Source organism: Panthera tigris, chromosome E1, assembly GCF_018350195.1.
Source record: "Panthera tigris isolate Pti1 chromosome E1, P.tigris_Pti1_mat1.1, whole genome shotgun sequence".
NCBI classification, from domain to species: domain Eukaryota; kingdom Metazoa; phylum Chordata; class Mammalia; order Carnivora; family Felidae; genus Panthera; species Panthera tigris.
Window position 1 is genome coordinate 9,573,740 of NC_056673.1, and position 27,592 is coordinate 9,601,331.

The following is a 27,592-nucleotide window of genomic DNA, read 5'->3' on the forward strand; positions in this document are numbered from 1 at the left end:
TCCTTTGGCAATAGCTTATTTGAGCCCTCATCACTCACATGAATAGTGACTTTTCCTTCCTTCAGTCTTTTTTCTTTCTAACCAGTCCTTCATATTTGAGTCCTCTTACATGATTCTCGAAATAAAACCTTTCGATTATTTCCCACTTTCTGCAGAATAGCCCAGACTTTTTATCAGTGCCAACATGCCTGCCTGCCTGGCCGTTGGCCCGGTCCTCCTTTCTTAAAGCTGTCCTACCAGAATAGCTTTGAAAGTTCCATTGAAGTGTTAGTACCTAGTACCTTTATCCCAGGATGTTGCCTCTGCCTTCGGGTATCCCAGTGTCTTGTCTTTCTTGTCTGTTGAGTGCGCTCGTGCTTCAAGACCCTGGCTCAAGTATCATTTTCCCTATGAAGATTTTCAGGACCTCTTATCCTCCTCCTTTTTGTTGTTTTCTTGGTACCTAGCAAACACCTGGCACACAGAACGTATCAACATGTTTGAAGAATTAAGTACTTCTGTCTATAGACTGAGAGTGAAAATTACAGTATGGAAATGTGAGGGTTTTAAATTAAAATGTTGGCCTGCCAGACTTGATAGGTTAATATGTTCTTAGCAATTAAGCCAACGTGAAGTCAGATATTTAATAAAACTTTGCAAAACTTAAATCTTGGGTTGCAAACATCTTAAATACCAGCTTTTAAAATTAGCTCTGGAAAGGTGAGTGCCAGATAGGATACTAGCATTTGCCAGAATGTCGCTCTGTGTCTTTTGTGTATGGTTCCCCTTAGCCTGCCCGTTCTGGGTATGGACTAACAACACACAGCCCCTTGAGGGAGCGAAGCGAAGGCACTCCTGGCTGGCTCAGTCAGTAGAGTATGTGGCCCTTGATCTCGGGGTTGTGAGTTTGAGCCCCATGTTAGGGGTAGAGATTACTAAAAATAAATTAATAAACTTAAAAAAAAAAGCAAATTTAAAAACTGGTGAGTGTTGGGTCTGGAGAAAGTTAGTTGCGGGCGCAACTAAATTTCCACGTTTATCATCTATGATGATGTTCTTTGCGTACTATTTAATATATGCCTAAAGCTAATAAATTTGAATTTCGTGATAATTACATTTTGACTTCGTGAGTTAGTTACCTTAGGACAGTGATTTGTTCTCAACTGGAGGCTGTTTTGGTTGTTACAGCTTGGAGGATAGGCAGAGTGCTACTGGCATCTAGTGGGATACTGCTAAATATCCCACAATGCCTAGGCACAGTCTCCAGAACACGCATCTGGCCCAAACAGTGCCAAGATTGACCAATCCTGCCTTAAAACTGTCTCTAGAAGTACGATCTGCTATGCAAATTTAATGGCGTTTTATAGTTTTGTATTTGACATTATTGATATATTTATTTTCCATCTTAATAACCTTTCAGTTTCCTGGAGTTTGGAAAGTGCCTGACACTGTTTTGCGCTTCCTGCACTAGTTGTTTTTACAACATATATATGAAATAAATACTTGATTTTGATTGATAAATGAGATGAAAAGGAGAATATTTATCTTAAGGAAACCTCTTTCTACTTGGGGGATACTGGCGAATATCCATTCCCACTTGTGTGCCCCATCAGAAGCCCTGCGGAGTCTCCCAGCAGCAAATACATCGAGGCGGGGGTCTGCGCAGCCGACAGGGAGCCATTGTTAGCAACTGGAATGCGTTGGCTGAGAACCATTGACACGTTTGCTAGTCCTACAATTCCAGTTTTAACATCTTCAGCATCGAATTTGTTATATTTCATTTGTCCATTCAAGGATGATTTCTATTAGATGGCACATCGGCCTAGATCATTTTACTTTTGAAAATGGACTGTAAAAAAATGCATAATTCAAAAAAATATGTAATTCGGCATTTATTAAGTACTGAACACTTGCGTAATTCAAACTAGTTGTTTCCTCTGTTCAGTTATTACCAAGGTTTTCTTGTAACTAGAATATAAGCTCATAATAAGCTTTTCTTCCAAGATATCAATTTGGCTTACACCAGTAAAGACTGGTGACTTTATGGTATTTTATGTTTTAAAATTTTTATTCATGACAGTCCGAGTCCAAGTGTCGAGGGGCTCATTTCTAATAGTGGATCTGTGTTCCTTCTGCCTAGAATCTTGAGATCTGTTTGCTGTTCAGAACTTAACAAGTCTTCAGGTATTACTTTGAGTACAAATGTGAAGCACTGACTGAATTTTGTGAGGAAGCTATGAAAATGAAAGAGGATATTTCAGCCAATCATGTGACAAGAATATTTGGAGATATAGAAAAGTTCAACTCTAGAGTAGTCTCAGAGATAAAGTAAATAGGGATTGGAGCTAACAGTGGAAAATACTAAATTGGTAGTGATTTTGCACCCAGGTAATATAATTATTTTAATTGTATAATATAATGATGTCTTTATCTGTAGAAAAAAGCAGAAGAGGCTCATAAAATATTTGAAGGTCTTGGCCCAAAAGTGGAACTGGTAAGTAAGAGATTTCTTTTTCTTTTTTTTTTTTTTTTAATGTTTATTTTTGAGAGAGAGAGAGAGAGAGAGAGAGCAAGCATGAATGAGGGAAGGGCAGAGAGAGGGAGACACAGAATCTGAAGCAGGCTTCAGGCTCTGAACTGTCAGCACAGACCCCAATGTGGGGTTTGAACTCAAGAACCTCGAGATTATGACCTGAGCCGGAGTCGGATGCCTAACCAACTGAGCCCCGCCACTGGCACCCCAAGAAATTTTTTTTCACATTGAGTGTTTTTTTGGTAATTTTTCTTGAGATAAGATGGAATATAGTCTGTCTACTTTGGAATGAGGGGGATGTGGCTGGGCAGTATGTTGAAAATAATGCCATACAAACTTGGTTACCTTTGCAGAAGTATTATCCTGGGCTTTTTTTTTTTTTTCTTCAGGAGCCATTTAATCACGCCAGGTAAAGTCAGGAAGAAGTGAGAACAGAAATAGAAAGCTCTTTGGACCATGTGTTCTTCTTTGCCTTTGAGATTAAAAATCTGTGAATAAATGTATTTCCTGTGGGCTACAGTGGATTTATAAACATTTTTACAGTAGTCCCATTAATAGGAGATAGGGTAAAGAGAGTTGTTCAGGGAACCCGAAAGTCTGGAGGTTCTGGTAGGGCATGTGTTGTGTAGGCCCATGAGTACTTCACCTAGGATTGTGTTAAAATATAAGTTGTTTCTTTGTATTTTCATAGACATGTGTACAACACTTCATATGTAAATATTTGATTTATTTTATAGCCACTCTATAACCAGCCATCAGATACCAAGGTGTATCATGAGAACATCAAGACGTAAGTATTTATCATCTTTGGAGTTCTTCAGTTAAAGACCATATATTCTATAAAGAGATCATTTTTATGTTATCTGCTGACATATTATTATAATATAGTGTAGGTGTGTTTTAGATTTGTGTAATTTGCTGTCGTTTTACTATATGTTATCTTCCTCTGGCTTCTTGGGGGTTGGGGTAACAGCTTTGAGTTTCCGAGGCCAAAAAATGAAATAAATTATTGCATACAACTAGCTGGTTTTATGATCTGCTAGTAAAAAAGGTGAATACTTAACATTGAAATGGCTTACCTTGAGGCTTGAATTTTTTGCCTCCTGTTTTGTCTTTTTTTCAGTGGAGTACCTGCAAGGCGCATGATGAAGTAAGATAATGAAGCTTTTTCATTTAAGACTAGTGATGACACCGTCCCCCACCAAGCCACATCTGCCATTGCAAAGTAGAAGTGCCACGGATCATTTTATCATTATTCAAAATCCTATTCTAGGGAAATCCCTTCCATGACTCTTGCTAATGACGGTATTTGTAGACCCTTCTGCCATTTAATGTCCTGGTGCCTTGGAAGCGCTCTGTCACCTCACGTGGGTGAGGAGACTGCTCCACAATGTAGTTTGCTTAGCCTTGCTCATCCTAGATACCAGGCCTTTCTGGATGCAGATTCTGGAATAAGAGCATAAGTGAAAAGAAAACCTAATTTCTCGATCTGATTGAAGTAAGAGAGGAAGCTAGATAGGTATCTTTTTTTTTTTTTTTTTTAATTATCATACTTTAAGAGAATTGAGGTGAATGATTCTTAGTTTATAACGAAAATGTGATATTTCTACTTTATGTTTTATTAAGAATAATAATCGGAACACTTTAATGATCTGCTAGTACAGTTACTGATGAGCACATTGCTATTTATATATCATCTCTATATTTTTTCTTTTAAAACCTTTCTTACTGAGAGTATGTGCAGTAGTTGACTACTTTGCAGAATTGGTGGCAAATATAATTTGCATGGTAGTATGCATGAAAAAAATTGAAATCTGAATACTTTTAACTTTTGTTAAGTAAGTGGTTTATGATGATAGTCATGTAACTTAGAATTTTTCTGTGAGATGCTACTGTGATCTTGACCACCCTTAGAAGTAGGTGTAGGCAAAACTCATAAAATATACCTTGTTTTGAAACTGTTTAGCTGTTTTAACAGTTTTTGAAAGAAGAATAGCAGATAAGATCTAGTTGGCTACTGTTAATGATATTTTTTCCCCCCCACAAAGCTTCAGTTACGTTTGTGTTCTGTCTTTTCCCCGCTAGTATTAGCTGGAGAGCAGCTCTGTCTGATTTATTTCATGTTGTCTACACTGCCCCACTACAGTGCTTAGCACACTGTCCTGGGATGGGCTACCGACTGGCTGACTTCTTCACTTAAATCCTAGGAAGCCTTTTAAATTATGTTTATTGATTGTCATGTGCTTTTGAGTAGCACGTAATTAAAAGGAGAGCAAACTGAGTTTATGGTAGCACTTCTGTACGTCAGCTTGGGAGATAATCGTTTACTCAGCTGCATGCATCCGTATGAATCGTGTGGTACCTCTTCTCTCATCGCCGTCATTTGCTTTGTATGAAATAGCAAATATACCTTTTAATAATTCTTTTCATGTCTTGGCTACTTTCCCATATAGCCAGCTCCTGACTGTCCATGCTAATTTGAGTGGAGCCAGTGTCACTGTTAGTCCCGAGTGGCAGATAATCCAAAAAATTACTTCTACTTGCCTTGGCTTTGTATTTATATTTGAATAATCAGCTTGAAATCCTTTCTGGAAGTAGGTGGGGTATAACTATTTATATTTGAACCTGCATGTCATTGTTTTCGAAGATCACAATGCTTCACATTTAAAAAGTGTAACTGTTTCATTAAGATGCTAGAGAAGTCTTCCTGTCTTGTGCCATTGCCCTCCATGACTTCTTAGAGTGGATTATATGTCATTTCTGTGACTGAGGGAAATCTTCTGTGTCAAGCAGAAGTGCCCTCTCTCTTTGTGGGTGTACGTTCTCCTAGAGGGGAGATCGGCACCATACCTGGGGCAGGGAGGTAACTTTAAAAGCTTCTCCTTCTCCTCTACCTCCCCTCCTCTAAGAGCGCACAAAGACGCTTAGATCACCAGAGATCTTAAGAAGAACGAGTAACTGTGTAATTATAACTTGAAAATGTTTGCCTTATACTTGGATGTCATAATTGAAAATGAACTATTTGTATAAAATCTTGCTGTAGAGTGGGAGGAATTTTAGTCAGTTCTAATTATTGCAAAAGTCTTACTTTGCAGGGTGAAAAAATTAAGATTAACTTTGATTACATCAGATATTCCTAAGTGATCTTTGCTTGTTTTTCAGTGTCTCTGAAAAAAAAAAAAAAAAAAGTGATGCATTATTAAGTTGTGCTTTTTCTTAATGTCATACAACCATATTTTTCTCTTCTAGAAACCAGGTGATGAGGAAAAAACTCATTTTATTTTTTAAAAGAAGAAATCATGCAAGAAAACAAAGGGTGAGGTCCTATCCTTTAACTGAAATTTGTACAACTTTCCCATTCATGCTCATTTAGGCATTTGCTTTCCCTTTATTAGTGAGAGTGGCTCTTGATTATATTTGAGAGAAGGTGCTGATGTAGAAAGTAACTGGGTAGAACTTAACTACAAATGTAATCCTAGCAACAATTGACATTTAATGTCATTATCAAATTAATTTCTTTGGCCATCCGTGTCTAGCATTTTCATCTAGTCAAAATAAAGAAAATGGTGAGTAGTTAAAAAAGAATATGAGAGAACTAGGACGTTCTACATTTAGTCTCTTAAACCCTCAAACAAATGTGGGTAAGTTACGGTCATGCTAAGTAGACATTACTGTTCGTTCTTACTAGGAACCGGGTCAGCTAAAGTTCAGCTTTTTGAAATTCAGATACGTTTTCATATTTATCATATGACTCGCAGTCCAGAAGTTTGGTGGTTATGATCTTCATGGAAATGAAGTTACCGAAAATACAATGCCAGTATACCACTTTTCGCAGTGTGTTCAGACTCAATTTAGGCACACTTGATTCGTTGAAATTCAGTTGCTTAGCAAATAGACGATGTTCTTTAATTCACATCAGAAATGAACTGTGCACTCTATATTTAATGACATGACAGTTTAATGAATTGTAAAGCTCAAGAGTCAGCTTTTACTTCATCTACAACTTCTAATGAAACTTGTCAGTCTGGTCCTTCAGATACTATCTGAAATTACTGGGGTTTTTTTTTTGGTGGGGGGCAAAATCATATAAATATTAACTAAGAAATCAGCTAAAGTATGTTTTTCCTCCCAGTAATTTTGTTGTAATTGTGGTAATTGCTAAATTCGCTGTCTGGTGATACAAACGTAGAAGCATAGGCTTTGTTTTTTCGGACTTCACAGACTATGTAGTTATAACGTTTCTGTGTGCACTGATTTGTTTAATAAATATCTGTTGGCTGTTTACTCTGTCCCATGTATTATTCTACAGAGGTGAGCAAGATAGCCATATGGCTTTAATCCTTAGGGAGCCTGCGGCATAACTGGGGGGCAGACAAGTCAGCAGGGAATTACAGCATGCGATCACACTGTGGTACAGGACGTACAGAGGACTGTGGGACCGTGTACGAATGGCAGCTGATTCGCCATGTGTGAATCCTAAAGGGGAGTTGCAGGAAAACCAGAAACTCTGGAAATTTGAACAGGCCCAGGGAGCAGCTTACGTGAAGGTCTGGGAGGTGGAGGGAGCGGGGCAGGTTCAGGCCGAGCTGCATGGCCCCTGAGGCCCACCTAAGAGACTTTGGGTTAGACCCCAAGGGCATCTTTGCAGTGTTTGAACTCAGGAAGTGACATGTCCAGGTTTGTATTCTAAGAATTGGCATCTGGCTACACCATTAGAACGCATGAGAGACTTTGAGGAGGCTCTTACTTTGATGTAGGTGAAGGATGATGTTGGCCTGGACTGAGGAGCCAGCGGGAGACATGGAGAAAGTGTGAGGGATACAGGAGTTGGAAAGAATGATCGGGAATTCCGTGTGTGGAGGTGGCGTGGAGTGTGAGGAGGGTAATATTCTCCTCTCTGGTGCCACTTTCTTGAGATGACCAGTGTTCATGGTTTTTCATGGGTCCTTCTACACCTTTTTCTATCTGTGTGTTGACATGTTCACAGTTCTGTGCTAATAATGGAGACTTCTTCTCGATTTAAAAAAATGAGATCATACATTACTCATTTCTCTAAAAGGATTGGTTCTTGATTTCATGTAGTTCACTGCATTTGTTTTTATCATAAAGTACAACCAATTCCTGCCTTTTCCAGACTATCAAAAATGTGAATTAGATACCATTACTTATGGTAACAAAAACCTTCAAGTAACCAAAACCTCCAGCAGCAGAGGAAGGGTTGAAGTGTGAGTGTTTTCTGTGACAGATTGGAAGGAAAGCACCAGAATGTTAATATGATTGCTGTTGGGTGATTGAGATGATGAACTATTTGCATGTTTCTGTTATTAATTTTCCATTTTTGTCGACAATGAAGGACCTACCTACGTTGTTATCGGGAAAATAATAAAAGTAGCTGATCAGCTGCCAGTAGTAGCTCATTAATTAATTAATTTGTATTAGTCTTAACATTAACTAAAAAAAAAAAAAAAAACAAAAAAAAAATCAGCCAAAATGTGCTCTATATGCTGACCTTCATAGGAAACAGAGCTCTTTTCTCTCTCCTCTTTCAGATCAAGGACAGCTTTTCATTCACAGTTGAGTCCTAGGCCAAATGTACTCCTGACTTAGCCTTAAGAAGTAGCATTTACTTTAAAGTATTAGGTTTGTCAGGATGACAGAGTTTAGTTTAATTATTAATTTGCTACGGGTATTTAATAGGAACAAAAAATCTGCCAACGTTATGATCAGCTCATGGAGGCATGGGAGAAAAAAGTGGACAGAATAGAAAATAATCCCCGGAGAAAAGCTAAAGAAAGCAAAACAAGGGAGTACTATGAAAAGCAGTTTCCAGAAATTCGAAAACAAAGAGAACAACAAGAAAGGTTTCAGCGGTAAGTAGTTTGATGGGTAGTGCCTATGCTCTTCTCCTGGCTAATGGCTAGGCTCTTCCTCTCCTTTGTGCCCTTTCTCAGTGTTAATGGTTACCTGAATCTGCTCTTAAGAAAGTTCAGAAAGAACTTTCATTTTGAATATAAAACTTCATTATCAGCTTGCAAAGATTATGTCTTGGTGAATTTAATATTAATTTTTTATATTTAGTGATGCTGTTCAATCTAAATTTAAATGAATATCTTGAAATTAATTCTTCTGTTCTTTTTTTGAAAAAAATTTTTTTAACATTTATTCATTTTTTGAGACAGCGACAGAGTGTGAGTGGGGGAGGAGCAGGGAGAGAGGGAGACACAGAATCCGAAGCAGGCTCAAGGCTCCGAGCTGTCAGCACAGAGCCCAACGTGGGGCTTGAACCCACAAACCGTGAGATCATGGCCTGAGCTGAAGTCGGTCGCTTAACTGACCGAGCCACCCAGGCACCCCAATTCTTCTGTTCTTGAAGATACCCATTCCTTTAGAACTGATAGTTAAAAAGAGTAGACTTACACATTTCTTTGTCCTTCGTTATCTAATAACATGACCAAACAGTATTTAGACCGATTGCTAATTAAGAAATTCTTTGGTATTGGTAGATAGTTTCTGATTTGTTTTTACTTGGAGAACAAGTATTTTGCAAAAGTAAATGCTTTAGATTTCTTCTCCACTGTCTCTTGTAAGAGTATATGTAAGCCTTAATTCTTTTCATCATGATAAAGCTTTTGTGAGGGACGATGGTTGTTATCCCTCCCCTTTAAAAAATATTTAATGTATTTTTCAAAGTCTGCTGTCTACTCTGGAAGGCAAAGATTACTATTTGGAATGGAAATGTCGCCATTACCTGTGGTTTTCTAGAATTTTCCCATAAGTGGTTCTGCCATTTGAACTTGGACATGTGACCTTTAAATCTTCATCTCAGGCGTAGCTGGGTGGCTCGGTTGGTTAAGCATCTGACTCTTGACTTCAGCTCAGGTCACCATCTCACAGTTTGTGAGTTCGAGCCCTGCATTGGGCTCTGCGCTGTCAGTGTAGAGCCTGCTTGGGATTCTGTCTCCCTCTCTCTCTGCCCCTCCCCTGCTTGCTCTCTATTACTCTCTTTCAAAAAAACAAAAACCAAAAACAAAAACATTAAAAACAAAAAAAATTTTTTTTAAATCTTAATCTCAACATTTAAATCGTTCTTCTATAGAATTCTAATCTTCAAGCATATTATGTAAAAGAGTGGCTCAATAGCATTTCTTCTCTGACTTCTAGTCAGGTAAAAAAGTCCCATTCAGCAGCGTAACGTATATAAAAGTAACTTAATTGATGTCTTCTTTATGGAATGCCTTTAAATATATTTATAATTTCTTTCTCATATTTAGAGTTGGGCAGAGGGGAGCTGGTCTTTCAGCCACGATTGCTAGGAGCGAGCATGAGATTTCTGAAATTATTGATGGGCTCTCTGAGCAGGAGGTAAGACAATTAATTTAATTTTTAATTCATTGATTATTCAGGCATTTTAGCCTCCTATGCCAGGAACTAGGGGTTTATTTGTACATCAGTGAGGGAACATTTATAGAGCTTGGACTGTTCCAGAGACTGGCCAACCACTGAAGGTTTTAAACCAAGCAGTTACACAATTGTGTTAGCATTGTACACAGGTGGTTTTGGCGGCAGGGAGGCTTGGAAAGAGGCGAGGAGGCTGTTCAGATAAATAAGAGCCTGAATCAGGGCAACAGTGGCAGGGATGTATCAGAGCAGACTGACAGGAGAGATTCATCGGAGGTGGAATGGGCAGGGTAAGGTGGATTGAGAAAGAAGAGAAGTGGAAAGTGACTCCCCAGTTTCTAGGTTAGAGGGTTGAGCTGGTGGTGCCATTTTCTAGAAGAACAAAGGAGCATGTATTTTGCGGGTATTTGTATGTTGAGTTGTGGACCTGAGGTGTGGGTGGATTCTCCAAAGTGTGCTCTCTAGCCAGGGGAGCCTGGGAGAGAGATTTGATATGGATCAATAAATCAGTGCTGAATAAGAAGAAATTTCAGTCCCTAACATGAGTCTTCTTAGCTGTTGTTCAAGGTTGGTCTCTAAAGGTTGGTCTCTAAAGTTTGTCTCTAAAGGTTGGTCCAAAAGCCACCTCTTGTTTATTTAGTTTTTCTGGTTTTGATTTTATATACTGTTTTTTGTTTTTTTTTTTTATAAACCTCATCTGTGGTATCAACTATGCTTCAATTAAAACACACACACACACACACACACACACACACACACACACACACACACACCCACATCCACCCACCCACCCACCACCACCAGAAAACCTCATGTCGAAATTCTGAAGGTCTTGCTTATTAGAATGTGGTGGTCTCCTTAAGTAATGATCAAAGACAATGATTCAGTTGCTATATATTTCAAAATTTGTGGTCATAATCCCTGCAATGATGACTAAATCTGTGTTAAATTTCGTTGCTTGCTTTTTGACTGATTTCAGTAGGGCACATCTGTAAGCATCCAAAACTAGTAACCACCTGAGGTGACTTCAAGCTAATGTGTCTGCCCCAAGCTGTTCTTTGGTCTTCAGACTGATTGAGAGTACCCCACAAAATTAGACACTTTGTAAGGACTGAGTGTAAGGCGGTATCCACTTCTGTAAGGAAGAGTTTTAGGGGAAAACAAAACCCAGCTTTGTGTTGGGGTCAATACCTGTAATTTTGGTTAAAGGTCTTTCATAGAAATTTATGCTTATGAACTCAGGAAATCAAACTTCGGGAAAAACTAATTGTATAGATGTAACAAAGTTTTAGTTGAAATTCTAAGGATAATGGTCTTCAACTTTCAGTGGAGAGATTATGTAAAGTTAGCAAGGAGTATTATACACGTGAGTTTAATTTAAAATCAATGCCCTTAGGATTTTGGTGCCTGTTTGCTTTTTTTTTTCTATTTATTGGTCTCTAAAATGACATTAAGTCTTACTGTCTAAAATGACATTAAGATTCTTAAAAATAAGACTGTTAATGTAATTAAGTGTTTCTTAAGATCATTATTTCACTGAATTTAACATTACTTATTTAGGTCGAAAATTTTATTATTTGGAGTGTCTGGGTGGCTTAGTTGGTCAAGCGTCTTAGTCTTTTTTTCCTTTTTTTAATGTTTATTTATTTTGAGAGAGGTAGTACACAAGTGGGGGAGGGGGAGAGAGAGAGAGAGAGAGAGAGAGAGAGAGAGAGAGAGAGAGAGAGAGAATGAATGAATGAATGAATGAATCCCAAGCAGGCTCTGCACTGTTGGTGTAGAGCCCAGCGTGGGACTCCATCTCAGGAACCATGAGATCATGACCTGAGCCGAAATCGAGAGTCAGATGATTAATCGACTGAGCCACCCAGGTGCTCCTCTGCATCGGACTCTTGGTCTCAGGGTCGTGAGTTCAAGACCTGTGTTGGGCTCCTCACTAGATGTGAAGCCTACTTAAAAAAATAAAAGAAATAAAAATTTATTACTTGAAGTATCTACTTTTTTTAAGTAAAAATCTCGTCTCAAATTGTAGTAGTGGGATATAAAAAAAAATAACATGTATCACCTCTGTCCCTATAATTCATTTAATGAGCTTTTTTTTTTTAGTGTTTATTTTTGAGAGAGAGAGAGAGAGAGAGCGAGCGAGCACGAGCAAGGGAGGGGCAGAGAGAGAGGGAGACACAGAATTGGAAGCAGGCTCCAGGCTGAGCTGTCAGCACAGAGCCTGATACGGGGCTCGAACTCACAAACCGTGAGATCATGACCTGAGCTGTAGTCGGACACTTAACCGACCGAGCCACCCAGGCGCCCATTTAATGAGTGTTATTAGATATATGAGTAATTACTATATGTTAGATGTTATGGTACACACTGCCATTGACATTAAATTACATATGTGGTTTTTCTGGCTTCTATTATGATAGCTGGTCTATGGCCCTCTTTAAATTTTATTCTACATAAATTATGTTTATTTTTTGTTGGTTTTTTTTTTTTTTTTTCCAGAATAATGAGAAACAAATGCGGCAACTCTCTGTGATCCCACCTATGATGTTTGATGCAGAACAGAGACGAGTCAAGTTCATCAACATGAATGGACTCATGGAAGATCCTATGAAAGTTTATAAAGACAGGCAGTTTATGAATGTTTGGACTGACCACGAGAAGGAGATCTTTAAGGACAAGTAATTTAAACTTTAAATTGTTTTCTAATAGAAGCTCACATAAATTCGTGAAAAATATTTGGCATTCACTTGTAAATTGAACTGTTTCTGCACAAACTTGGCCCCCCTTTGACATTTGAATGGATCCTGTGGAAAGTAGAGAGTGTAGATTTGATATGATTTTCCCATAGGTTTGTAGATGGGAACAAAGTTAACAGATGAGAGTTGAACTGGGGTTGCAGAGTCATGTTAAGTGTGGTACCCAAGCTTGGGTGGTGTCTGAGTCACCTGGGGGTGCTTTTCAAAAGTCCAGATGTCTGTGCTGTACCATAGACCAATCCAGTTAGTTCCTGGTGGATGGTGCCCGGGAATCCGTGCCCTTAAAACACTCTAGTGCGTCTGTTGTTCCTCAAGTTGGCAGTTAGGGATCCGTGGGAAATAGTCTGTGCTAATATTTCTGTTCCCGAGGTCCCCCCCCACCCCGCCTCTTTTGAAGTTGTTAAAATGTTTGTGTGTATGGGTGTATGTGTTGTTGTTTTTTCTCTTTTTTTACTCAGGTTTATCCAGCATCCAAAAAACTTTGGACTAATTGCATCCTACTTGGAAAGAAAGGTAAGAAATGGTTTGCATTGAGAATGTTTATAGGTTTGTGATGGTTGCTACTTTGAAGTTTTGTGCTCTAATATACAGAAGTATTTAAATAGATTTTTAGAAAGATTCTCATGTGACTAGTATAGTGATATTTAGAATTATGTAACAAATCTTAAGCACAGAACATAGTCTGATTTTCATGGTTAATGGAAAACAACCTGATACTGGATTTTCCTAGAAACACATAGACTACAATGCGTTTTAAACCTTACTGAAGTTCTGATTAAAATATCAGAATCCTGATTTTCCTTGAAAAATTTTCCCACAAAGGATTGGATGTAGTGTCTTTGACAAAACATTTAAAGAGACATTTTGAATATTTACATGCCTGCAGTAAGAAAGAGAATTTAGTTACTTCTTAATAAGGAAGTGCTTGAATGTTTCTGATAGCCTCTGGTATCTTTTATGTAATTTGGATTAGGACAACTGGAATTGTCCTTTATTTTATTTATTTATTTTTTTTAATTTTTTTTTTTTTTTTAACGTTTATTTATTTTTGAGACAGAGAGAGACAGAGCATGAACGGGGGAGGGTCAGAGAGAGGGAAACAGGCTCCAGGCTCTGAGCTGTCAGCACAGAGCCCGACACGGGGCTCGAACTCACGGACCGCGAGATCATGACCTGAGCCAAAGTTAGCCGCTTAACCGACTGTGCCACCCAGGCGCCCCTGGAATTGTCCTTTAAAATATAAAGATACTGAATGTGTTTTTAGAGCCTAGATATGCCTTAAAATGCTAGCCATATGTTTCTCCTTAATTTATACCTTGGGAATACCAGAGATTTCCCTTGAAAGTGTTACTTGATTTTTAAAAAAAATTTATTCCTTTGGCTCTTCAAAATATTTTTTTCCTTATAGAGTGTTCCTGATTGTGTTTTATATTACTACTTAACCAAGAAAAATGAGAATTATAAAGCCCTAGTAAGAAGGAATTACGGAAAACGCAGAGGAAGAAACCAGGTGCGTTTCATTATTGTATCGAAGGTGTTTCGGGCTTGGTGGAGATACGGAGATGAAAAATGTTATAACCGGAGCCTCGTACTTACAACATGTATTGTAGGGATTGACATTTCATTAAATAATTAGGATGTTATGAACATGTTATTATTTTGAAATTAATACATATTTAATGCATTACACCATCTACTTTGAATGTACTGGAAAGTTTCTAGTTTGGTAAGATTAATGAGAAAAATTTTATACTTCTGTATGATCTAAATTGTGCCTGTCAGTGATAATGACAGTGATAGTGTGAATATGGGCCCCATGACACCTCATTTAATAATACCGTCTTTATCAGTCCTTTTGTCTGTGAAGGGGGCAGGTAGAATATGGGAGAAGTACAGAGAAATAGAGCGTGGTAATTAGCGGAGAAGATAGTTTACTGGAATACCGGGGACCTGCCTGACTTTGTTTCAGATTAACTTCATTTCTGGAGTTTAGATAGTTTATGTTAAAAAGCACTTGCTCTTAAAAGATAGTTTTTAATACAGCGCAGTGTGCGTTTTCACAGTTGGAATTCAGTCCTTCAGAAACTTTTCTCCAAAATAACGGATCAGCAGCTGTCACAGCTCACGTGTGCGTTACCAGCGTGGCTGCTGGGACCGTGTGGTCGCCCTTGCTCTCCGCACCCAGATTCATCTCGCACGACAGCCGCTGACTGCTGATTAGTGTTCCTAAAGCTCTCCCGGTTTCCCCACACAGCCACCCTTTCTTTCCTTAGCCACCCTGCTTACCAGATACAGGTTGACACGGTTCTCTCATTATCCGTAGCCATAACCTGTTGTGTTTTCTGGTCATTGTTTCCTACAGAATACCACTACCTCGCAGGGCAGGATGTGATTACATATCCTTCGGGAACAGTATTTCTTGGTCAGTAAAAGTACAGGGAGTGTTTCACGAGTCGACTGCGTGAAATGCTGCCAGAGGTTGAGTGAGCTGAGGTGTCCTAAGTGTGCATTTTCAGTGGGTTGGTGAGGGGGCCGGAAATAAGACGATAGGGAGGGGAAGGGAGTGTGGGAGGTGAGCAGGTGGCAGCGTGCAGGTGTGCCCCGTCTGTAAGATTTGCTTATGAAGGGGAACAGAGGAATGGGCGATGAGGATCGAAAGGGAGGAAAGAGCGGCCTTTTACACTGATGCGGCTGGTACTGTGGACGCAGAGAGAGGGACGGTCGTGGGGCTCCACCAAGAGTCGCTACCTGACGGGGAGCAAACTGAATGTTGGCATTGAGGCGGGAAATGCTGTTCTGCTAAAAGGCACCAGGGCTTCCCACAGAGAAAGTGGAATCAAACAAAGTAGCTAGAGATGCTAGAGCCCATCTGCATTTTAAACAAGTTTCAGCTACAGATTTTTAACAAGAGAGACACAGAATCCAAAGCGGGCTCCGGGCTCCGAGCTGTCAGCACAGCGCCCGACACGGGGCTCGAACTCACGAACCGCGAGATCATGACCGGAGCCGAAGTCAGATGCTTAACTGACTGAGCCACCCAGGCGCCCTCCAGCTACAAATTTTTAACAATAGCTTTGTTCCTTCTTATCAACGATTGTTTGTAACTTGAATTGAATTGTTAGAAGTTATGTATTTCATATTTTTTATAAATTGTGTCAATTTTTCCATCCCAGAGAATGTAAGGGGATAATTTGATATTTATCATATGTTACCTTTGCAGCGTTAGCAGTCGGTTGCTTCTGTTGATAGAGGAGAAAGCTCTAGTAGGAAATTCTGTGTGACGAGAATGTCTCTGTTACCCTGAAGCATTTGTTTTCCATCCTAAAGTTACCTGGGACGCCATCTCACTGCTGTCTGTGGCACACTTATGCTTGTTAGGTTCCAGCCATAATAGCGTTTTCTCTGCACGTTCTTGTTCTGTGTGCTCACGCCTCTAGCGTGTCCCAGAACGCATTTACAGAACTGAAATTGTCCATATGTGCCCTCACCTTGACCCCAGCTGGGCCCAGTTTGGGGTTGGTCAGCCTTTCCATCAGTCTTTTCCCTCCCTTTTGGGTTATTACCGTGAAGATTTTTCTTCCAGTTTTATATTTTTCTGGTTGTTTCACTGGGAATTTGGGAGAGGAGAGTGTTGAATGACGGAAACATAGCACCATTTCAGACCAGAAGAATCTTATTTCTGTTTCTTTATTGCTTGTGTACTTCATTCTGTTTGTGTCAGAATAGATGGACAGGTTTCCAGAATTAGGTGGTGTTAGTTAAAGGGGTGTGTTTGTAGAAATGGATGACATTACAGCTGATACCAAAGAAAGGAGGAGGCATTGAACTTTTGAGCAGAAGACTAGTATCAGATTTTAGTAGTGGCAGGATCATTCTGGCTGCTGTGTTGAGACTAGATTGTAAGGGAGACTGGGGCAGAAGCAGGGAGACCAGCCAGGAGGTTATATTAATCCTCCCAGTGGCTTGGACTAGACTCTAGTGAGGGAGGTAGGGAGAACTGGTCAATTTCTGGATGTATTTTTGAAGGTGAGGTAAACGGGTTTTGCTGGTGGATTGATCGTGGGGATTTGAGGACAGTTATCAAAGGTAGCCCAAGATTTGGCTTGTGGGGTTGCCATTTACTGCATAGGCCTCACTGAAGGAGTGGCAGATTTGGGGGGAAGAATTAGGACATGCCGAATTTCAGGTACGTATTAGATGTCTAAGTGGAGGTGCGAGGTGGGCAGTTAGATGTAGAAGTCTGGAGTTTAGGAAACAGATCTGGGTTGGGAATGTATATAATTTGCTGTATAGAACAAAGTTGAGAAAGACTTCTTTTTTAAAAAAAAAAAAAATCTAGTTACAAGTTAAGAATTTTTAAATTGCGGTGTCTTGATTTTACCTTGGTAGGTAACAGGGATCCAACTAATTTGAGAATCACTTTACTGCTCTATTATCCAATCAAGTTTGAATCAGTAGGAATTACTGTAGGTAATCCCAGAGCGCTTAGGGCAAATTTATTTCAAGACTCTGTAGAATTTCTGTTGAAGTTTATGCCTGATCCTTTCAGTTTTTACTTGGTTGCTTTTCCTACCCCCCTCCCCACCCCTTCCCAAAACTCTTACCTAAAGGAAGTATTATTGACTGAGAGATTCAAATTTGCGAGGTTTGATTTTTAACCTGCTATCGCTGTATGGAACCTTGCATATTATTTAGTCTGAAAATGAGTTTAATCTTAGAATCCTAGAGAAACGAGACAGATAATCGTATTTTTGTTAGACTTGTGTTCAGAGATTATTATTGGCAAAAGTCTTAACTCAAAAATCCGTTAGCTACTGCTTAAACCGTTTCACCGTTCAACTTCCTGGCATCCCATGATGGGAGCGAGTGTGGTTCTTCATAAATTTTAGTTGAAGCAATGAATACTTATCAAAGATTAGAAGCCAAAAGCCACTCATCAAGTGTTACTATTTGGGGTCTAGATTTATAAATAACATGCCAGGCAGTAGTTTGATTCTATGTGTAACGTTTTTGTTAGAACTAAGAATTTCTTCTTACTTTCCAGCATAAACTCCCATCTAAATAAGTCTGTCACTGTGCAGCTACAATTACTGTGGTACCTGCTTGTGACCTACAATAAAGCAAGTCATTGTTTGGAAACTGCATTCATTTCCAAATACTTGATTACCTTTCACAAGAATTTGTTCTCTTCCTTCCTTCTGGCAACATCTTCCTCTTTAAATATGTCAGCATGTTTTTAGTCCCCAAAGGTATTGAGCAAGCATATACTTACGTAAATGTAGTAATTTTTGAAGTTGGGAGCATTTCTGACTAAATTGTTAGATAGACAATGGTTAGACCGTTTCAGGCAAGTACAAAAAGTTGAGTATAAAAAAAATAAAAAAATAAAAAGTTGGGTATGATGGAAAGAGCTTTAGACACAAAAATGCTTTGCCTCTATGTGACCTCCGTACCTGTCCTTTCATTTGCTGACCCTTGGTTTCTCATCGGTGAGAGAGGGAGCAGACTTCCCTTGCAGGGTTAACGTGAGAACTAGGTATGTTATGTGTGTGAAGTCCCTAGAGTGTAGTGTCAGGCACAAAGGGAGTGCCCAATAAATGGTAGCGACTAGTACGTTTGTAGCCTTCACAGAGGGGTTTTCTGATGGTTGACAGCTTTTACTCTTCAGGAACGTAGTCTCAAATTCTCAAGTGGCTTAACGGCAATAGTTTTTTAATATATATTTTAATGAGATAATTTCTGTTTACTGCCTGAACTGCTTAAAAAACTCAGTGGCTAAGGTAGGACTTCATTCTTTTTGTTTCTTGTGTCTTTCTAGTTGACTATAAGCTTGTTCTTTCAAAGGTAGTCATTTCATTTCTTGGCAACTCCCGTCATCCACCGAGTGGGAATTCGCTTATCTGTTTTCTAAAGACTCAAGCATGTGAGCAGATATACATAGAGTATCTATAAGTGTTAGGTATTCAATTAGAAATAGTAGAAACACATCTCAGCATAAACTGTCTTGTTGAAACTCTGTTGAAACTGACCTTGGTCTTCATTTATCATAATTATGAAATACATAAAACTTTGGTGTTTTCATTTGGATTTTCATTTTGTTTCATAATGTACCCTCACACGTGTAGTGCATAGTTTTCGTTCAACAGAAATGCTTCATGTCGTAAGATCCTCCCTAACAGAATGAAACCTCTATTTATTGACTATGAAGTGTTGGGCTTAAGGAGGGAGGAACCCGGGCAGGAAGCTAATGGGAATGCCTCTATTAGGGGACCTTGTGACGAATTTCCCTTTGCAACCATGGCCTCCTACTCCAGCCAACCTGGTGAAGGTTTTGAGGGATGTAACCTGTAACCTCCATCCCAGACCATGGGGACTGACACTTCTCTTGGCAGATTTGCCTGAAACAAAAGCAATTCCAATCCCTTCTTGTTAAAATCAGAGGTCATTCCTTACTTTCTTTAATGCAATTGGTGGTCATTACGGTGGGTCTCGATGCCTGTCACCCAGAGGGAAATGCCGACTGTACCCTCTGGCCTCCCTGCTCTCCCTCTCCACCCATTCCTGCCCAGTTCATGGGGATTCTCCCTTGATGGAGGTTCTGCTCTGGTGGTGTCACACACCTCCACAGACTGTTCAGCGACTCCATGAACTTCTTTGGATCATGTCCACGCCTTCTGCAGAATTGGGGGCTGTGCTTCAAAAGAGATCCTGCCCTCGTCTTCCCATTGACTGGTGGAAGCAGGTGCTACCTTGCTTCTCAGTCCCTGGCACTAGGGAAGGGGGAGCAAAGTCAGCTGTTGGCTGGATTCAGGACAGCAGGGAATGTGTGGGATTGCTTGCTTTTTTCAAAACTCTGGTTGGCATTAGAAATAGAAAAGTATTAGGGAAATAAATTATATGTTCATCAAATCTAACAGAATAGGGAACCTCTTTACTTATCTTCTGCTGAGTTGATAGCTCCCTGTCATTTCTTAGGGCCATAAACCATTTTCTGGATTATACAGCCCACTTGCAAAGGGCCAAGTTTATTGTCGGTATGCCATCTTGTTTGTTCAGAATGCCATATTTGTGGCAGGCAGGTGGCTTGAGGTTATTAGCGTTTGAAACCAGTCTTGACACCCTCTGTGGCATGCTAGGGAGTCCGTCACCTTAAAAAAGTGAATAAAACATTCTCAGTTATAAAGCAGACCTTGTCATGGTTGGAAAGTGTACATATGAAAATCTTCCTCATTTCTTAGTATTTCCTAATAATAATAAATACTCAGAAGAAAAGGAAACTGGAACTTACCAGGGTGAGAAATCAGGAAAGTCAGATAAAGCAAGTGAAGGAACCTTGGTATTGAAATGATTTAGTGAGGGGTCATAATGGAAAAGTAGATACATTTCTTCCTGATGGACTGTGACATTTCATAGAACAAAGGGATCAAAGGTCATGATGAGGACAAATAGGATCAACAACAATGAAAAGGTGGGATGGGTGGGGCACAAGTGATTGTTACAGAGAACATTTTCTGATTTCAGGATCGTGGAGGTAAAGCAGTACCCACTGATGATGGCAATTGTGACTTCACCATTGGGGAGTTTAATGGGCGTGACCTGAAAGTGTTTCTTTAAGTTTTATTTATTTATTTTTAAGAGAGACAGAGACAACGTGAGTAGGGGAGAGGCAGAGAGAGAGGGAGAGAGAGAATCCCAAGCAGGATTCACGTTGCCAGCATAGAGCCCAGTGGGGGCTTGAACCCATGAAACCGTGAGATCATGACCTGAGCCGAAACCAAGAGTCAGACGTTTAACTGACTGACTCACCCAGGTGGCCCGAAAGTATTTCAGTTGTAGGATATTTTGTTGCTAGAAAAGGCATTGTTAGGCATTTTGAAGTCGGAAGAATAATGGCAAGGCATAATGAGCCATGTGATAAAATCATTTATTTGTCCTTGGGAATATTTGAGAAGTCAGCCCATAACACCAAAAGAGTCAAAAGGCATCATAGGTAGAGTTCTGAAATTTGAAAAAGGAAGCAATTTTTGAAATACCAGAGTTCAGCAATGTTCTGGAAGTGGCATTTGGGAGCAAGGATACAGATTCTTCTTTTTGTCATGGATTCGAGGAAGGCATAATTTCGGACCTCTTTTGGAGAGGCCAGCAAGGTCTTAGTTATCTTAAGGAAAAAGCCAGGTTTGGTGAGTAGGTAAAGGACTTTGAGATGCTATTGAGAGTTAAGGAAAATTTTACCTCAAATTAATGAGTACTTCATGTTGTCTGGTGACAGGAACAGGTAAGAGGACAGGCAGTTATTAGGAGGCAGCATTGACTTTGGCCTGGATCAGAATGAAAGATTGAGGTAGGAGGGCAAACACTTTCCAAACAACCAGAATAAGGGAACTTGTTTTTTGCTATACCCAGCACATGTAGACACCTCTTTGGTCAAGATGCCTCCTAGGAACTGGGGATACTTAGATGATTAAGATTGGGTCCTTGTCCTTGAGACTGTAGTGCAGTGAGGCAGACCCTGATAACCAGTTACACGGCACCCTGTGGTAAGCGCTGTGAGCAAATGGAAACCATGCAGGGTGGAAGGTAGGGAGACGGGGCCCGGAGCTTCTTGTGGAAATCAAGAAAAGCCTCACAGGAGATGTAGCATTTTGAACTGAATTTCAGAAGGTGTGTAGGAGTTTAGTAAGCGAGGAGGGGTGGGAAGGGTGTTCCAGGCAAAGACATGTAATGCTGGGTGTGTTTAGGCGAATTCAGAGCAGCAACCAGTGTAGGAAAGGGAGGAGGATTGGAAGAGGTACAGCCGGGGCAGGGGCTGTGCGCTGTAATGTCACGTGGCAGTTCAGTCCCACTTACGATAGACGGTCTTTATTTCTACATTAAATAAAAATAATACTAACACAAACTTAATTTCACCCTTTCTTTTGGAGTCACAATTTTAGCAAAGATAAAAGGTTCCGTAATCTTTTTCTCTTGTAGTCTTTGTTCATATACATATTTACAATTACAGAGTTGTAATTACAGTTTAGAGATATTTGAGTGTTTTACTTCTTTTCACTTTACTATATCCTTAGTGTGTTTTCAAATAACTTTAGGCTTGATGATGACCATAGCCATCTACTATTCATTAAGTGAATGTTCACGCAGAAGAATAAAAGCATAAAGATGTTTCTTAGAATATCATCCATGGCGATGAAAAAGTTGGAAGCGTATTAGGTGTCTAATACGAGGGGGAACGGGTTGGTAAATTTCACGTTATCAGATTGTAAGGTAGAATTGAAATGTTTGAGTGACAGATGAGATGTAGGAGTTACAGAAAGAGAGAACCAACCTCAGATTTCAGGTTTCTAAGTGGAATCTTAACAACTTTCACCTCTCTGATGGGTCCAGACACTGGGAACATGAGTATGTGCTTTTAAGCAATACATGTGGAATATATTCAAGAGTGTTAGGCTGATTCTTAATACACTACCCCTAATTACATTGTAAGTGACTAATAAGTTAGTTGTCAATTAAATTTTTTGCAAAGATATTTATTGTAATTTGTCATCACAGTTTGAGGAGCTGTTTCTTTTACCTTTGAATCTGACATATAGTGGTTCATTCCAGCAGCAAATTGCCCGACCCTCGCAAGAAGAAAAAGTAGAAGAAAAAGAAGAAGATAAAGCAGAAAAAACAGAAAAAAAAGAAGAGGAAAAGAAAGACGAAGAAGAGAAAGATGACAAGGAGGACTCTAAGTGAGTTAAATGATTAGATATTATTCTTATTTCTTTTCTTTCTTTTTTTTTTTTTTTTTACATTTTATTTAATTTTGAGAGAGAGACAGAGCACAAGTGGGGGAGGGGGAGAGAGAGAGAGAGAGAGAGAGAGAGAGAGAGAGAGAGAGAGAATGAGAATCGGAAGCAGGCTCCAGGCTCTGAGCTGTCAGCACAGAGCTCGACGTGGGGCTCGAACTCACAAACCGTGAGATCATAACCTGAGCTGAAGTCAGACGCTTCACCGACTGAGCCACCCAGGCGCCCCTATTATTCTTATTTCTAAATAACCTATGAAATCTATCAAAGGCGTACAATTTTAGATAAAAGAATGAATGGGGTACGTGCTTTGACCATCTACTAGTTATTATTTGACATAATGAAGGAACGGGATATTCTGGTAAATAGAACTTTTGGCTTAATGGACTTAATTGCCAGACATGAGATGTTACTTTTCAGAAGGGATAGACTACAATAATATATACTCATCACTGAGATCTACTGAATGTAATTTAATCCTTGACTTGGATCTTTTTGTGTGTACCTTTGATAGTTTACATTAATGTAAGAATGCTGGTAAATGGTTTTCTTTTCTATTAATACCTTACATTCCAGCTTTATTGGTTTTATTTATCATATAAAGTAGAGTTCCTGGTTTGTTAGTGGTTCTGTTGCTGTTTTCCTGGTTATAAAAGTAATTCCTGTTCATTATCGGAAGTTAAGAAAAGAGGGGAGAATATTAAGAAAATTAACCTGTGAGTCTGCCACTTGGAGACAGCTACTGTTGATACCTTTGTGTACATATTGGGGTGGGGTGGGGGGCGGTGGGGGGCTTAACAGCTCAGTTGGCTGTTTTCCCACCAAGGATCAGCTTGATTGAGGCATTATTTACACAGAATAAAATTCACCAATTTTTTAAAAAAAAATTTTTTTTAATGTTTATTTATTTATTTTTTTGAGACAGAGAGAGACAGAGCATGAATGGGGGAGGGTCAGAGAGAGGGAGACACAGAATCGGAAGCAGGCTCCAGGCTCCGAGCCATCAGCCCAGAGCCTGACGCGGGGCTCGAACTCACGAACCGTGAGATCGTGACCTGAGCCGAAGTCGGACGCTCAACCGACTGAGCCACCCAGGCGCCCCTAAAATTCACCAATTTTAAGTGTATACGTGGATATATTTTGACAGATGTATGCACTGGTGTAACTGTGGCCCCAAGCGTGATACTGTGATGTAGAATGTTCCCATCACTCCCAAGGTTCCCACATGCTCCTTTGCACTAGGGTTCCCCTCCTCCCCACACCACCCCCACCGTTCCCAGCCTCTGGCAACTACTAATCTGTTTGCCTTTTCTAGAATTTCGTATAAGTGGAGTTATGCGGTATGTGGTCTTCTGTGCACGGCTTCTTTTACTTAGCGTAACGACTTTGGGATCCATGCAGGTTGTTGCATGTATCAGTAGTTTTAGTTTCGTAGTTTAGTTCCTTTTTAATATCTGTCGTATTACTTCTGTAACCCTCTTGGAAATACTGAAGGTTCACCTGGTTTTGTGACAACTACAGCCCACATCCCTTAGTAAGGTTGCTAACGGGGTGGATACTCATGCCATTGCCATTCTGATTTTGGCACTTTAGGAAGACGACTCTTAAAAACAATTTTGGTTTTGTTGTTGAGGTAAAACATGTACACTCCCACGTGGTCAGTGGTTCTCATATGGAACGGCCATATCTTGGTTTTTACTTTTTTCTTAAAATCCCTATTAACAAGCATTCATTTTTTAGTGATGTGAGCTAGCTCTTATAGAGGATGCAAAAATACGTAAGATGTATACCATTCTCAAGTGGTTTATGATCTAGTAGGGGAAAACTAGGGAAGGTGCAAGTACCGTTTAAGAAATGAGCAGAGCCGGTAAAGGATGTTGGGAGATTGAGAAGAGGTCAGGGTTACTTCCGTCTGGATAGTTTAGAGGACTTTCTGCAGGAGCTAGTGGTTAATGTGGAAAGAATACAGGGAATAGCATGAATTGATGTGCTGCTATGAGAAATGGCAGATAGTGGTTTCATTAGACTGGGACACAGGATGGCTGAAGAAGAAGAGTGGAAGGTGGACTGGGGTTACATTCTGTACAGCCTTAATGAAGCTGAAATAGACTTTGTTCAGGAGGCTGTGTTAGGAGTTGTTTGGGAGTAGGCAGCGGTTTGAACGGATGGAATGGTTTCTTGCCAAAGCTCTTCTGCTAGAATATTGACCCACAAGAGGCAAAGAATGAATGGATTGGAGATGTAAGTCAGGGAAGAGTGGTTTGGGGTACGAAGGCACTGATACGGAAAGTGGTAGTAGAAATGGTGATGGTGGAATGAACGGGAAAACTGTTACCGAGATGTACTAACCAAACCTTGGCATGAGGTCACGTATGGGAAGTAAAGAAAGAGGGGAGGAGCTAAAGATGATGTCAGTTCTGTGAATGTGAATGAATATGATCACGATTGTCCTCTTAGCGGCGCGCGATGAGAGCATGGGGTGGAGCAGGAAGCAGAGTGGTTACGGCCACGTTTTTCGATGTGTCGAGCTTGTATTGTTGAAGAATCCGGGGGTGTTGTTGGGAATCCCAGCAGATACTTGGGGAGACAAGTCTGGATCTTAGGAGCTTTAGGAGATGTGAGGTGTGAGTCTGAAGATACAGACTGGGAGTTGTCCCAGTGGAATAGATGAGAATGGGGTAACCACACAGAGATTTAAGGCCAGGGCGAGCCTTGGGAAATCGAGAGGAAGAGAGGAAAGAGAGCCAGAACAGCAGCAGGGATGTTAGGAAAGCATGAAGTCCTAAAAGCTCAGCTGAGAAGGATATAAAGAGAATTGCCCGTAGGGTCAGTTGCAGCAGGATGATTAATGTGACAAGAATTGAGAAAAGTCATTGGATTTGCAATTTGTAAGTCCTTGGTGACTCCGCCCTCCCCACCCCCACCCCCACCCCCACCCCCATTGGTGACTTTTGACAAAACAACTTTAAGAGGAGGCTTAAATAGCCAGATTGGTAAGGGAATAAATAAAGAAGTGAAGAGAGAGGGCTACATGGCAACTTCAAGGGCAGTTTAGGACTGAAGGGGAAAAATTCTTGAAGAATTATTTTATTTTGGGGGGAAAACGGTAACTTGGTAAGCTACAACAGATCTTTGCTTGAAGTAGATAAAATTTGAAAATCAACACCTTCCATTAAGCAAAAGCAGTTGAGTCTTTGAGTATCGCCACCTATCCACGTTTGCAAAAATGTTCTTTAAGGACTTTGTTTTTAAATCTAACAGCCCTGGGAGGTACACAGTACAGAGAACAGTCCTTCCAGTACTGCATGTAGTACTGTTGCTAGTAATAGTAATGACCATTTATCGATTGATTGGTTGATCGATTGTTTAGTTTTTCCTAAGTGCTGGAGGGAGGTTTATCCTTAATAATAGCAAACACACATAGTTTACTGTGTTCCAGGCACTATTCTGAACATTTGATATGAATGAACCCCTTTGATCGTTAAAATAGCTCTATGGAACATACTGTTTATCATCCTGACTTATAGCTGAGAAAAACTGAGGCCCGTGGAGGTGAGGTAGCTTCTCAAGGTCATCACATGGCAAGTAAATCACACAGCTCTGGTACCAACCCGGACAGCCTGGCTCCAGACCGTTCTCCCAACCACTGGGCCATACTGCCCCGTTTGCACGTAATTAGTATTGGAGATGGTTGAGAATATTGAGCCGGGTTTAATGACACGGTATGGCAGATTATTACCGATGGGATTTTGGGCTGATGGTGGGGGTTCGGAGCTGACAACCAAGAATTCTTGAAGACATCTTTTGGTGCAAAAAGGTGATTTTGTTAAAAGCACGGGGACAGGACCTGAGGGCAGAAGGACTATGCTGTAAGTGTGGGGGTGACTGCTTTATGGAATGGCTGGGGGGGGGGGGTGAGATAAAGTCTGGAGGGACTTCCTAAAGGGATTTTCATATGCTAAAGACTCACAGATTATTGGATGCCTAGCTATTGTCAAGCTGAGATTGTTCCCTCTAGCAAAGCATTAACATTAAGACCCGAAGGGAGTGCCTAGACTTTAGGCTATTGTTGAGATTGCCTTTTTCTTGTAAACTGGTGAAGTCTCTTACCAGTTTAAGTGTTTCTTTTTTGTCCTTTCCTGTTTTGGGGCCACCAGGAGCTCCTGAGGAATACTGCGCATATCCCACTTTGGAGGGGGGTGGTGCTAGCTTGTGCTTGGCCCTCAGCTGGCCTTATGGTCCTTCATCATTACTACGGAAAGGGCCTCCGTGTCAGCCTCTCCATTTCACAGAGGAGAAAACTTACCTTGGAGCAAAGGCAAGAAATCCGGACTCTGGACTGCAGCTCTAGGGGCTTTTCTGCATCCATTTTCCTCAGAGTGCTGTCATACGTAATAGGTGATTTGAAATGCGTTTGAATTTTAAGCCCATTAATGAATAAAATAGACCTTTGTGAAATATCTTAATTTGAGCTAGTCAGAACTCTTCAAAATTGGGGTATGGCAACATTTTTCATAAATTTTATTTTGAGTAACTGAGAAATTGGGTAATTGTATTTAAATTGTATTAAAAAAAACCTCAAAGCTGCAACCTCCTTAGATATACGCATTCTTCTAAATCACACAAAATTTTCATTTCCTTTTGCTTCCAGAGAAAATACCAAGGAAAAGGACAAGACAGAAGGTGCAACCGAAGAAACGGAGGAGAGAGAGCAGGCCACACCCCGGGGGCGAAAGACCGCCAACAGTCAGGGCCGCAGAAAGGGCCGGATCACCAGGTCCATGACCAACGAAGCCGCGGCTGCCAGTGCTGCGGCCGCTGCCGCCACTGAGGAGCCCCCACCGCCTCTGCCACCGCCACCAGAACCCAGTGAGTGGGCGAGATTGAACAGGCCATAATTTTGTTTGGGATTCTCTTTCAATGCTCGGGTAGAGCAGGAGGGACCCCTGGTATCCAGGATCTAGAAATAACTCCGAAATTCTGGCCTTTAAAAATTTTTTTAAGTTTTTATTTTAATCACCAGGTCCTCCTTAATCCCCATCACATATTTCACCCGTCTCCCCACCCAGCTCTCCTCTGGTAATCTTCAGTGTGTCCTCTGTAGCTAAGAGTCTGTTTCTTGGTTTGCCCCCCCCCCC

At 40.4% G+C, this 27,592-nt stretch overlaps 1 protein-coding gene across 16 annotated transcripts in view; it reads left to right on the top strand.

The window, feature by feature from the left end:
* The window catches only part of NCOR1 (nuclear receptor corepressor 1), a 158,723-nt gene that overhangs the window by 61,206 nt on the left and 69,925 nt on the right, over window positions 1-27,592 (top strand). For 10 of the 16 annotated variants that reach the window (XM_042967735.1, XM_042967744.1, XM_042967738.1 and 7 more), the window contains exons 7-16: window positions 2,417-2,473; window positions 3,250-3,302; window positions 5,762-5,828; window positions 8,210-8,382; window positions 9,784-9,874; window positions 12,413-12,591; window positions 13,128-13,182; window positions 14,078-14,179; window positions 22,270-22,397; window positions 27,106-27,323. In XM_042967735.1, the coding sequence (XP_042823669.1) occupies window positions 2,417-2,473; window positions 3,250-3,302; window positions 5,762-5,828; window positions 8,210-8,382; window positions 9,784-9,874; window positions 12,413-12,591; window positions 13,128-13,182; window positions 14,078-14,179; window positions 22,270-22,397; window positions 27,106-27,323 (1,123 nt within the window). Of the gene's footprint in view, window positions 1-2,416; window positions 2,474-3,249; window positions 3,303-3,635; window positions 3,663-5,761; window positions 5,829-8,209; window positions 8,383-9,783; window positions 9,875-12,412; window positions 12,592-13,127; window positions 13,183-14,077; window positions 14,180-22,269; window positions 22,398-27,105; window positions 27,324-27,592 lie in introns of all 16 variants that reach the window. The other 6 variants (XM_042967736.1, XM_042967748.1, XM_042967743.1 and 3 more) reach the window with 2 other exon arrangements.